Consider the following 12,389-nt stretch of genomic DNA (forward strand, 5'->3'; position numbering starts at 1 on the left):
AAGCTGATCTAGGAGAAGATGTCCTTGCTGACTGCAGTGGGTTGGACTGGATGCCCTTTGGTTCTCTTTACCCTGTCTCTTCCACAAGACTTAGAAGATTTCCTGTCACTTACTGAACAGGTTCATTGCTTTTCCAAACCCACCAAATTCTGCTACAGGAAATCTGGCAGCAGTGTTTACAGAGGAACTGCCAACATCTACCTATGCAGGAAGTGTTTCTGGTAGTTCAGACAATGGAGTAAACAAGATGTTGGTATTTTCACTGAACCAAGTTTGGAACTAATGGCATAGTTTAAGGAATGAGTTAAACATATGAGTTGGCAGGAAAGTAGTGAGTGGTTCACATTGTAGGTCAAAATGAAAAAACAATGGTAATGTCAGAAGTTTTCCTTTTGGAGATGAGTGTTCCAGTGTTCAATAGCACAGGTTGTCCATAGAAGTTTTGGATGCCCCCTCCCTGGAAGTGTTCAAGGGCAGGCTGGACAGGGCTTTGAGCATTCTGCTCCTGGGGAAGGTGTCCCTGCCCACAGCAAAAGGTCTTTGCCTAGACACAGAGTTTATCATTTTCCCTGACAGAAAATTTTTGCAGATAAGAGAAAACAAACATCCAACAGGTGCCTGTGGAAAACCCTGTGCCCTGCTATCTGCTCCACCACCCACAGACTTTGGGACTTGCTGCTGCCTCAGGATGTAGCAAACTGCAGCTGTGACTCAGCTGAGGAGGTACCAGTTCATAGAATCATAGAATCAACCAGGTTGGAAGAGACCTCCAAGATCATCTGATCCAACCTAGCACTCAGCCCTATCCAGTCAACCAGACCATGGCACTAAGTGCCTCATCCAGTCTTTTTCTTCAACACTTCCAGGGATGGTGACTCCACCACCTCCCTGGGCAGCCCTTTCTGATGCCAATCACTCTCTCTGGCAAGAACTTCCTCCTAACATCCAGCCTATACTTCCCCTGGCACAACTTGAGACTGTGTCCCCTTGTTCTGTTGCTGGTTGCCTGGCAGAAGAGACCAACCCCACCTGGCTACAGCCTCCCTTCAGGTAGTTGTAAGCAGCAATGAGGTCTGCCCTGAGCCTCCTCTTCTCCAGGCTGCACACCCCCAGCTCCCTCAGCCAACATCTCTCTTGAATTGATGGTCCCAGAACTGGACACAGCACTCAAGGTGTGGCCTGACCAGTGCTGAGTACAGGGAAAGAAGAACCTCTCCTGTCCTACTGGCCACACTGTTCCTGATCCAGGCTAGGATGCCATTGGCTCTCTTGCAGGGGTGAAACTTCTCAGTGGATATAAACACTTGAAGAAAAGGTACAAGAGGACAATGGTGCCTAGTGACAGGACAAGAAGCAGTGAGCACAAACACAGCAGGGTCCATCTGACCATCAGGAAACACTGTTTCCCTAGCAAAGGTGACCAAGCAGCGGAGCACTTCCAACAGTGAAGTTGCTGATTCTCCATTATTGGAGATATCCAAAAGCCACCTGGATGTGTTCTTAGGAAACTGAGACCTAAGGAAACTGGTTCTAGCTGGCCCTGCTTGAGCAGAGAAGTTGGACCTCCAGAGGTCTCCCAGTGTCACCCATTCTCTGGCTCTGTATGAAAAAGGTACTGAGTGTAGGTCATGCCAGTGAATGAAGGTCCGTGAAGGCTGTTTCTCTGTGGTGAAGGATTGTGGCCAGGGCATCAGCAGTAACGGGCACGTGCTAAGGAAAACTTGCAGGTGAGGACACCAAGGAAGTTACAAGGAATAGTATTCAAAGGCCTGCTAGGGGGACTTGGCCTCTCAGGTGCCAACACTTCACAAAACTCTCTGTGAAACAGGTTGTGGGAATTGCACTGCTCAAGTGCAGGATGGTTCTCTTGTCTCTAATTTTGGTGAGTTTGTACTTCCAATCCTCTTCACCTCTCTCTGTCATAGCCCCCACTCTTTCTGTGACCCTTCTGAACACACTGAAGAACAACACTGCCTGAGAGAAGAGATGGGAAACCTTACCTCCTGCTCATCTACTGAGCTGTGCTGGTGCCAGGCCAGCAGAGACACTAAGGAAGGGAAGCAGCTACTGTGTCCAAGCACAGGCCGAGCAGGAGGGGCAGGGTGTCTCTGGTTACACCCCCTCTCTACCCCTCCCTCACCAGTAACCTTCTCTTTCAGGGTGCTGGGTGGGATTTCGGCTGAAGCTTTGTGCCTGCTTCAGCGCAGGACTTCTGTGGGGAGCAGAGGGGGAAGAAAGACGTTGTCCTAAGCAAGCACTGCTCCACAGGACGTTGTCTCTGGGGCCATGACTGGGGATGCCTCTCCACCCAAAGCGTTCCAGTACCAGCAAACTCTGGTAAGTGCAGTACCTGCAGCAGGGCAGACTGTTGCCTGCGCTATAGCTGGTGCCTTCTCTGCTTAGAGGGCTGAGCACTTTGCCTGCAAACAGCCTTCCCTGATTGCATTAGGAAAGTCCTGCTTGAACTTGGCTCCTCCAAGAGCAAATGGCACCATCTCCTTCTTGTCTCAGTGTGAAAACAGTCTCATTCCTAATTCCCCCGGGTGAGAAAGTTACCTCACTGTCTTCACCAGATGAGGAAAGCATTGCTGGATGCCATGAGGGATCCCTAGTCTGCAGAGCTCTCTAGAAATGCAGCTGCTGCTTGTTCTTTCTGCTTTTCCCTGGACAACCACAGATGAAGCACTGAAACCTTTCCCTGCCCTTCACTTCAGCCCCCAAAGATACGGTCAGGATTCTGCTGTGCTGGGCATTAACGGGTGCTGCGTGTTGCTCTGTGCCATCTTTTGCTCACATCTCAGAGAGCTCTTGCAGTGCTTGTTTTTATTGCAAACTGTATGTCAATGGTCTGGACACTGCTGGGTAAAAAAGTGGCTGTGTGGCTGTTCCCAGAGAGTAGTGGTAAACAGAGCTAAATCTAATTGGCAGCCAGTCACAAGCAGTGCTCCCCAGGGCTCCACACTGGGGCCAGTTCTGTTAAATGTCACTTCTCAAGTATTAACAGTGCTGTGGAAGCCAATCATGGCAGGGCAAAGGCTGTGTTGTGAAATACTTTGTGTCTGTTGGCCTGGCTTTCTGAAGTCCAGTACAAAAGAAAATAGCATCTTTGGGTCAGGACCAAGTATCACCAACACCAGAGCATTGAGACTGGGCCTAACATGACAGAATGGAACTGCCGTGGCCTGTGTGCACAGGGTACAGGTGTGGAAGGTTTGTGGAGGGAGAACAAGAGCTGGATTCTGAGAGAAAAGCTCAGACTGACCAAATTGCTCAAGGTACTGAGCTGTAAGAAAATACTGCAGACTTGAGCAGTGGCAGAGAGCATAAGACAGGGAAAGGTGCAGAAGTAGTGAATTTGCTGCTTGGGGGAAATGGCTGTGTTGCTGCTGAGCTTCTTTGTGTATTCCTGAATCTCCAGAATTTCCAGTTTTAGATTCATAGAATAGTTCAGGTTGGAAGGAACCTTAAATATCATCCAGTTCCAACCCCCCTGCCATGGGCAGGGACATCTCCCACTAGAAGAGGTTGTTCAAGGCCTCATCCAACACAGCTTTGAACTTCTCCAAGGAGGGGGCATCCATGATCTCCCTGGGCAGCCTGTGCAAGTGTCTCACCACTCTCACTGGAAAGAATTTCTTCCTGATCTCCAATCTCCATCTGCCCTCCTCAAGCTTCAATCCACTCTCTCGTCCTGCCACTACAAGTCCCTGTCAAAAGTCCTTTCCAAGCCTTCTTGTAGGCTCCCTTCAGGTACTGGAAGGCCACTCTAAGGTCTCCCTGAAGCCTTCTCTTCTCCAGGCTGGTTCTTTAGAACTAGACTAGTCCAAGTTTTTAGTCAAAGTATTTGAACTAGTGACAGTTTTCCCAAATGCTTGTGGGAAGACCCAAGCCATTTTAGACTCCAAAGAGCCTAACTTCTCTGACTTAAACTCAGGCAAGTCTTTGCCAGAACATATCTACATTACTTAAATAGTCATGCAGGACACAAAGGCAGGCAATGTACTGCATCATCTTCATGTATGCATAAATTTATCCTGAATACTTGCCACTGATATTCTTTTGGCTTCTGGACAGGACAAGACTGTGTAATAAATGTATCACACAGTATCACACAGTATCATCAGGGTTGGAAGAGACCTCACAGATCATCAAGTCCAACCCTTTACCACAGAGCTCAAGGCCAGACCATGGCACCAAGTGCCACATCCAATCCTGCCTTGAACAGCCCCAGGGACGGTGACTCCACCACCTCCCCGGGCAGCCCATTCCAGTGTCCAATGACTCTCTCAGGGAAGAACTTTCTCCTCACCTCCAGCCTAAATCTCCCCTGGCGCAGCCTGAGGCTGTGTCCTCTTGTTCTGGTGCTGGCCACCTGAGAGAAGACAGCAACCTCCTCCTGGCCACAACCACCCCTCAGGTAGTTGTAGACAGCAATAAGGTCTGCCCTGAGCCTCCTCTTCTCCAGGCTAACCAATCCCAGCTCCCTCAGCTTCTCCTCGTAGGGCTGTGCTCAAGGCCTCTCCCCAGCCTCATTGCCTTTCTCTGGACACGCTCAAGCATCTCAATGTCCCTCCTAAACTGGGGGGCCCAGAACTGAACACAGGACTCAAGGTGTGGTCTAACCAGTGCAGAGTACAGGGGCAGAATGACCTCCCTGCTCCTGCTGACCACACCATTCCTGATGCAGGCCAGGATGCCACTGGCTCTCTTGGCCACCTGGGCACACTGCTGGCTCATGTTCAGGCGGGTATCAATCAGCACCCCCAGATCCCTCTCTGTCTGGCTGCTCTCCAGCCACTCCCACCCCAGCCTCTATCTCTGCATGGGGTTGTTGTAGCCAAAGTGCAGCACCTGGTAGCTGTTTACCACGGAAGCGTCTGCATGGACAAGAGCGAAATGCTTAGTTTAGTTGAATTCAAGGCACCCACAGCCCTGATAAGCTTTATGGTAAGGAGGCAGCTAAGGTACAGCCGAGTTCATTAAAGAGGTATTTCTAAATTTAGGAGATCTTCAAGAATGACCATGTCTGCTGAGTCCTTAGGGACTCTAGGCAGAGCAGCAGCTGGTTACTGAAAGCAGCTAGCTGCTGGATCTAATCCAGGCATCAGTGCTAAGCAGACACAGAATCACTAACCTTGGTAAAGGGTGAATTATTTCTCCAAACAAGAAAAATTAAGACACTTATAAGGCCTAGGTAGCAGGTGGGACTTGAGTGTCTTAGGAATTTATGGTTTAAAATGCTGTCTTTGAGAGCCCACTGCTGTCAGGTCCTGTCACTGCCACTACCTATTGCATGCAGTCAGTCATGGCAGTTCTCGCTGGCTTAGCAAGAGAGCAGCAGCAGGGAGCACTTCCATACCAGGGCTGCGTACATCAGCTTCCCTGCACAGAGCAATCACTGCTCTCTGGGTGTGCTGGTCTCCAGCAAAAGGGAGGCCATCGCTAGCAAAAGAGGAGGTTATCATCTGGCTTCAGAGACTGTGGGAATGACTTCTATTTTCCTCTAAATTAGAAAATCTATTTCGGTGTCACAGTCCACAACCAAGTCACTTATGAAGCCCTTACACCTTGGGAGGAGGAAAGATGGTAGTCTGGGTAGTTGCTGGACAGCTTTCAAGGTCATAAATCATCTACACAGGAGTGCTGAGCCAGCTGCCTGTTTCTTGTCCTTCAATCCCTTCTGTCATTAAAGTCTCTGTCTATTTATATAACATGACCACTTTATTAAATTTTTCTCCTCCTGACTCGGCCTTTTGCCATTTCTTTCCCATGTTCACTTTTAGCCATTTCTTCCCCAGCTCCTAACTGCCTCTTTGCAACTTCCTCTTTCACTGTTTCCCCGTTACCCTCATGTGCCTTTTTCTCACTCATCTTCTGCTGCCTCCCCTCAATTTGTTTCTCTGCTGCTCCTGCTCTCAGTATATATGAAGCCCAGTGTTAGATTTCACAGCTGTGTTTTTCTCTGCACCTTCCTCACATCACTGCCATTGGATTCTGTTCTAAAAATACCCCTTGTGACCCTTTCCCTGTGCTGTCCCAAGGCAGTGAGGGGATTCTCCACAGCCCTCCCCATCCCCACTCTTTTTTTGGTTGTTTGTTTGGAAGATGCTGGTGACATCTAAGTGGTAACTCAGGTCTGCTTGCACATTTGAAGATCTGCATGGATTTCTCTACCCAGTGGGATCCCAGAACTAACATCCTTCCTTGTGAAATCTGCTGCAGAAATCAGTGGCAGGGTCTTGTCCTGCCTGCATGCTACAAGTGCCAGGGAAGCCAAAAGGCACCCCCTGCAACGTACACATAGCAGGGCTGCTCTTCTCTACCTGTCAGTCTGGGCACTAGGCAAACAGACCTCCTGCTTCTGTGCTGCTGGATTGTGCCTGGGCCTTTCCTCGATGGGGGATGAGCCAGTTTTAGAATCCCAGCAAGTAACAGCATGTTTGCTGTGCCAACCAGCATGCCAGGAGGAAGGCTGAGGAAAAGAAAGTTCTGGTTGGGATTTTATTGGAAAGATTGTAGTAAGGTCTGGTTCTGGATCAGGCTAAAGGGTGGTTGGAGTATAGATTTGCTGCTCCAGAATGGCAGTGCCTAAGAGACAAATGATGAGGCGTTGTTTATAGCTGTCCTGTTCACTCTTTGCAACCAATTCCTGTAAGAACTTCTTCCCCAAGAGCAGAGTAGTGCTCTGTCCATCACTAGATAGGAGACATGTCCAGAGCTGCCCTGCTTGTTTAAAACATGGGGACAGGAAATGTTCATGTGTTTTGCTGTGACCATAAGCTCCTCTTAGCAGCTTCCTGAAGAAATTCCCTCATTTCTTGTTTGTATTCCTTGCAAATATGGTCTTTATACTTATGTTACTAACTGGAGTTTGTCTGGTGGTGTTTTGGCTTTGTCAAACCAACCAAAAAGAAAAAAAAAAGAGAGGGCTGCAGAAAGGTTTAGATGGAAAGGGACCTTTGGTAATATCCAGTCCAACCCTCAACTTCCCTTGTGGCAAGCCACGGCTATTGGCTCTTGCACTTTCCCTGTGTCTCTCTGAGAAGAGCCTGGCTCCATCTCGTCTATAACTTCCCTCTGGGTAGTGGCAGACAGCAATTAGATCCCCCTCTGCTGCTGCTTCTCCAGGATAAATAACCCTCGCTCCTTCATCCTGTCCAGTCTTCAGTCCAGGCAAGGCCTCCCACTGTGACACCCCCACCAGCACATTGGTGCTTTTTGTTACTGACCTAGATGCTCTTCCCATGTAGAGAGATTGACCCAACAGGAACACATGCAGCAGAAACGGCATCAGAGGCACTGCCTGCCTCTCAGCACTACCTTGCTTGGCTGTTGGTGGTTATCCTTGTGCTGAACCATGGCAGCAGCTGCAGTCCCATAGCAGCCGGTTGCCTGCAGGCACCTCACCTCACCTCACCTCACCTCACCTCACCTCACCTCACCTCACCTCACTGCACCCTCTTGGCAGGGTGCTGCTACTTGCAGAAATTATTTTTTGGACACATTTCCAACATAGAATCACAGAATGGTTTGGGTTGGAAAAGCCCTTTAAGATGATCAAGTCCAGCAGTTCTCTAACACTACCAAGGCTGGTGCTAAGCCATGTCCCATCATTCAGGTACCAGGTTCTGTTGTGACAATGTCTGCAATTACACGTTTTAATTTGTTATTTCAGATCAACCCAAGGTGTCCAGGTACAAAGTCAAGCTCTCACATACCAGGAGCTCCCTGAATAGCAGTGGTGGTGTTTCTCAGCACTGCAGTTGTCTCTTACTCTGAGAAAGCTGCTGGAGCTATAGCACAGGAGCAGTAAGAACACCTTTATACTGTAGTGAGTTTATTCAGAGACCTGTCTATAGCTTCCAGGAAGATCTCTTCCATACTGTTCCCAGGCACAGAGGTGAGGCTGACAGGTCATAGAAGTCATAGAATCATAGAATCAACCAGGTTGGAAGAGACCTCCAAGATCATCCAGTCCAACCTATCACCCAGCCCTATCCAATCAACCAGACCATGGCACTAAGTGCCTCATCCAGGCTTTTCTTGAACACCTCCAGGGATGGTGACTCCACCACCTCCCTGGGCAGCCCATTCCAATGCCAATCACTCTCTCTGTGAAGAACTTCCTCCTAACATCCAGCCTAAACCTACCCCAGCACAACTTGAGACTGTGTCCCCTTGTTCTGTTGCTGCTTGCCTGGCAGAAGAGGCCACCCCCCACCTGGCTACAATGCCCCTTCAGGTAGTTGTAGACAGCAATGAGATCACCCCTGAGCCTCCTCTTCTCCAGGCTAAACAACCCCAGCTCCCTCAGCCTCTCCTCATAGGGTTTGTGCTCCAGGCCCCTCACCAACTTTGTTGCCCTTCTCTGGACACCTTCCAGCACCTCAACATCTCTCTTGAATTGAGGAGCCCAGAACTGGACACAGCACTCAAGGTGTGGCCTGACCAGTGTTGAATGCAGGGGCAGAATAACCTCCCTTGTCCTGCTGGCCACACTGTTCCTGATGCAGGCCAGGATGCCATTGGCTCTCTTGGCCACCTGGGCACACTGCTGGCTCATCTTCAGCTACTATCTACCAGCACCCCCAGGTCCCTTTCCTCCTGGCTGCTCTCCAGACACTCAGTCCCCAGCCTGTAGTGCTGCTTGGGGTTGTTGTGGCCAAAGTGCAGAACCCTGCACTTGGCCTTGTTAAATGTCACCCACTGGCCTCTGCCCACCCATCCAGCCTGTCCAGGTCCCTCTGCAGGGCTCTCCTACCTTCCAACAGATCAACACCTGCCTCTAGCCTGGTGTCATCTGCAAACTTACTGATGCTGGACTCAATCTTCTCGTCCAGATCATCAATAAAGATATTGAACAGGACTGAGCCCATCACTGATCCTTGTCAGTAATTTCCAGGGTCCTATTTTCTACCCTTTTTTATATAACAGGGTCAATATTTCCCTCCTTCAGCAGGGATTTCCCATCCTGCCACACCACCACACCATGATCTGTCCAGTTTCCTTCCTTATTCATCTATTCCAACACCCACTGCAATGGCTCCTTCACCACCCTGTGTTGCTATCAGTATTTATCTCCTTTCAGTTGTGAGATCTATTTATTTCCATCCCGACTCTCCCTCAGTAACATTATGATCTTCCTCCTCAAGTTTCTGTTAATTCTGCTGTCTTCACTCTTTAATCTCCTCATAGTATCTTGTTATTTCTTCATGGTGAAAGCCCTTAAACTTTCTGGGCTTTTCCCTTTTACTTTGTCCTGCCATCATCACACCCACCACTGAGGTGGCTGGCCTTCTGGCTTCTGTCTTGAAAGGCAGCTAAGGACCATTGGTGGCTGCTTTGGTTGGCTTGGTTTATTCCTGGTTGGACAGGACAGCAGGAAAAAGGCCATCCTGGACCCCACCACACGAGCCCTTACATGTAGAGGCTGCCTCACCAAGTTAGCCAGCCTGCTCTTCCATCCCTCCCTAGCAGGTTGTGAAGCCTCCTCAGGGACATTCCAAACCCACCTGGGTTTGTTCCTGCGTGACCGGCTGGAGAGCAGCCAGACAGAGAGGGATCTGGGGGTGCTGATTGATACCCACCTGAACATGAGCCAGCAGTGTGCCCAGGTGGCCAAGAGAGCCAGTGGCATCCTGGCCTGCATCAGGAATGGTGTGGTCAGCAGGAGCAGGGAGGTCATTCTGCCCCTGTACTCTGCACTGGTCAGACCACACCTTGAGTCCTGTGTCCAGTTCTGGGCCCCCCAGTTTAGGAGGGACATTGAGATGCTTGAGTGTGTCCAGAGAAGGGCGACAAGGCTGGGGAGAGGCCTTGAGCACAGCCCTACGAGGAGAGGCTGAGGGAGCTGGGATTGGTTAGCCTGGAGAAGAGGAGGCTCAGGGGTGACCTTATTGCTGTCTACAACTACCTGAGGGGTGGTTGTGGCCAGGAGCAGGTTGCTCTCTTCTCTCAGGTGGCCAGCACCAGAACGAGAGGTCACAGCCTCAGGCTGTGCCAGGGGAGATTTAGGCTGGAGGTGAGGAGAAAGTTCTTCCCTGAGAGAGTCATTGGACACTGGAATGGGCTGCCCGGGGAGGTGGTGGAGTCGCCGTCCCTGGAGCTGTTCAAGGCAGGATTGGACGTGGCACTTGGTGCCATGGTCTGGCCTTGAGCTCTGTGGTAAAGGGTTGGACTTGATGATCTGTGAGGTCTCTTCCAACCCTGATGATACTGAGAGACTGTGACCTAATCTAGGTGATCCTGCTCTGGCAGTGGAGTGGACTTAGATGGTCTCTGGAGGTCCTTTCCAGCCCCTGCCAGTCTGTGATCTCCTGGATGCTAACTCCTGCTTCCTGCTGTCTGCTCTCTCACTTTGCCCTCCAGCTCTGTCTGTCTTACCGCCCTCTTTCCTCTGCCTCCGCCCTTGCCCCTTCCCTCTCCTTCAGAAGCTTTGCTCTTGCCCACACCTGACTCTCAGTCCTGGCATTGCTCCTGGCGTCTGCTGAGATCAGACATGGCACTGGGGAATCATGTGGCAGAGGAAGGTTGTATAAATATAGTTCAACCCTGCCATCGCTGCCTTTGGGTGGGAAGGGAAGAAAGTGAGTGAGGCACAAGGAGGAGGAGCCGGGAGAAAGTGAGTGCGGGAACAGGACAGGTCAGGGTAGTCTGAGGAGAGAAAGGAAGGAAGGAGAGAGCTGAAGGAAGCCTGGGGGCCATGCTCTTGGCCGGAACATGAGGCGGTTCTAGGCGAGGCCCAGAGAGGCAGCTTCGCTGCAGCCGAGCATGAGCGCGGGCAGAGGCACGGAGAGCTCGGAGGCCGCAGGACGGGAGCCCAGCTGGAAGCCGCTGTGGGGCGGCTCGCCGCAGTACGACCTGGTCTGCTTTGAGCAGCGCTCCCGCCTCGGGCTGCCGCTGGAGGCCGGCGACGACCTGCACTCCTTGGAGAACTCCCTCAGCTACCCACAGGTAGGGCTGGGCCACTGGGACGTTTGGGCAGCACAGCTCTCCCTGGGCTCCCAGAGGCTCCCGGGGCGCGCAGAATGAAGCCGTGGAGCGCACATCCCTGTCCATCCCCAGGCCCACCAGCTCCCTCCTCCGCTCGTAGCCTTCCGGGCTGGGCACTGACTTCCATGGCTGTATTTACAGCCAGAGGTACTTTTGAGCCAGAGGGTGTTTTCACCTCTAGTGGACACACACGGTTAGAAAGGGCAGGCTGGGATGAGGAAAATGAGTCAGGCCATGAATGCATTTGTAACAGCTGGGAGAAACTGCAGCTACCATCAGCTGCAAAGTGATGCTGAGCAGAGCAGTCGAGTGAGTCAAAGAAAGAGAGCAGTGGTGTATGCAGGTGGGTACCTATCTGCACAGCTCTGTAGACAAAGCCATGATGTGTAGATCAACTTCTGACTTTTCTCTGCCTCAAGAGCTCTTCGTGGTGGTGTTAGTTTTGGTAGCTCTTTGGGGAGCTGCTGGTGAGGGAATTTCTAACCCTTCGACTTCACTCTTGCTCTTCGTACAAGTAGCAGTTCAGAGCAGTATCTGGGACATAAAACGTCCTCTGGTTATGAGTTCTTGTTGCCTTATTCTCTGTATCTCCTCTGCCTCTCCTTTTGGGACTGCCTCCTGCAAGGAGGAGGGTTTACAGCGGAGTTCTGGTGTCTGATTTCCTACCCCTCCACTCTGACTAAGCTGACATCAGAGGGCAGTGAAGAATCCAGCGCAGAGAGCATGTGGATGTGGAATTCCTACAGAGGGGGATGTTCCTCCTTACACGAATACAAATCCCCTTACGTCAATGCTTAGGTGAATTACCAGGGGATGAGGGAGAAGCTGCATTAATCATCTCCTGAAGACTTTTGTGATTTACTGATAGGCAAAAAGCCACATTGGCCACCAAGGAAGTATCTCCTGAGAGATAAATACCCCAGTGGAGGTTGTATATGCCATGCTGCAAAGGTCAGGGAATTGCCTTCATAGCCATAGTCAGGAATTTCTCTTCTGAAACTCAGTTTGCAAATGTCTCCTACACTAAAATTTGGAAGCCACTCCCTGTCTGATACAGAAGCAGCAGCACAAATGGGAAGGTGTCTGGGAACAGGTCTGGCTGGAGCAGTTTGTGCTTTAGATACTCTAATGCAAGGCAATGGTTTGGCTGCAGCAGCTGTGCTAAAAGGCTGAGCATGGAGTGGGCAGGGATGGAAAAGTGCAGGTGCCCACCTGGAGCTGAGTTTTGCTGGGGCAGCAGGGCACAAGGTCATGGCAGCCTACAGGAAGGAGATATTCAGCTCCCATCAGCCATACCCAGTCCCTGGCTAACCACGGGTGAGTGGCACACACCTGCCCCTTGGGGTGCAGGTGGAGCAATGCCTGAGGCTGGAAAGCTGATTTGAGTGTCCTGAGCT

At 50.9% G+C, this 12,389-nt stretch overlaps 1 protein-coding gene across 1 annotated transcript in view; it reads left to right on the forward strand.

The window, feature by feature from the left end:
- The first annotated feature begins 10,578 nt into the window (after positions 1-10,578).
- CLCN1 (chloride voltage-gated channel 1) overlaps positions 10,579-12,389 on the forward strand; it is a 37,687-nt gene continuing 35,876 nt past the window's right edge. The window contains exon 1 of the mRNA XM_064154828.1: positions 10,579-10,953. Coding sequence (XP_064010898.1) covers positions 10,771-10,953 — 183 coding nt within the window. The 5' untranslated portion in view covers positions 10,579-10,770. The remainder of the gene's footprint in view (positions 10,954-12,389) is intronic.

This window comes from Pogoniulus pusillus, chromosome 15 (assembly GCF_015220805.1).
Source record: "Pogoniulus pusillus isolate bPogPus1 chromosome 15, bPogPus1.pri, whole genome shotgun sequence".
Classification (NCBI taxonomy): domain Eukaryota; kingdom Metazoa; phylum Chordata; class Aves; order Piciformes; family Lybiidae; genus Pogoniulus; species Pogoniulus pusillus.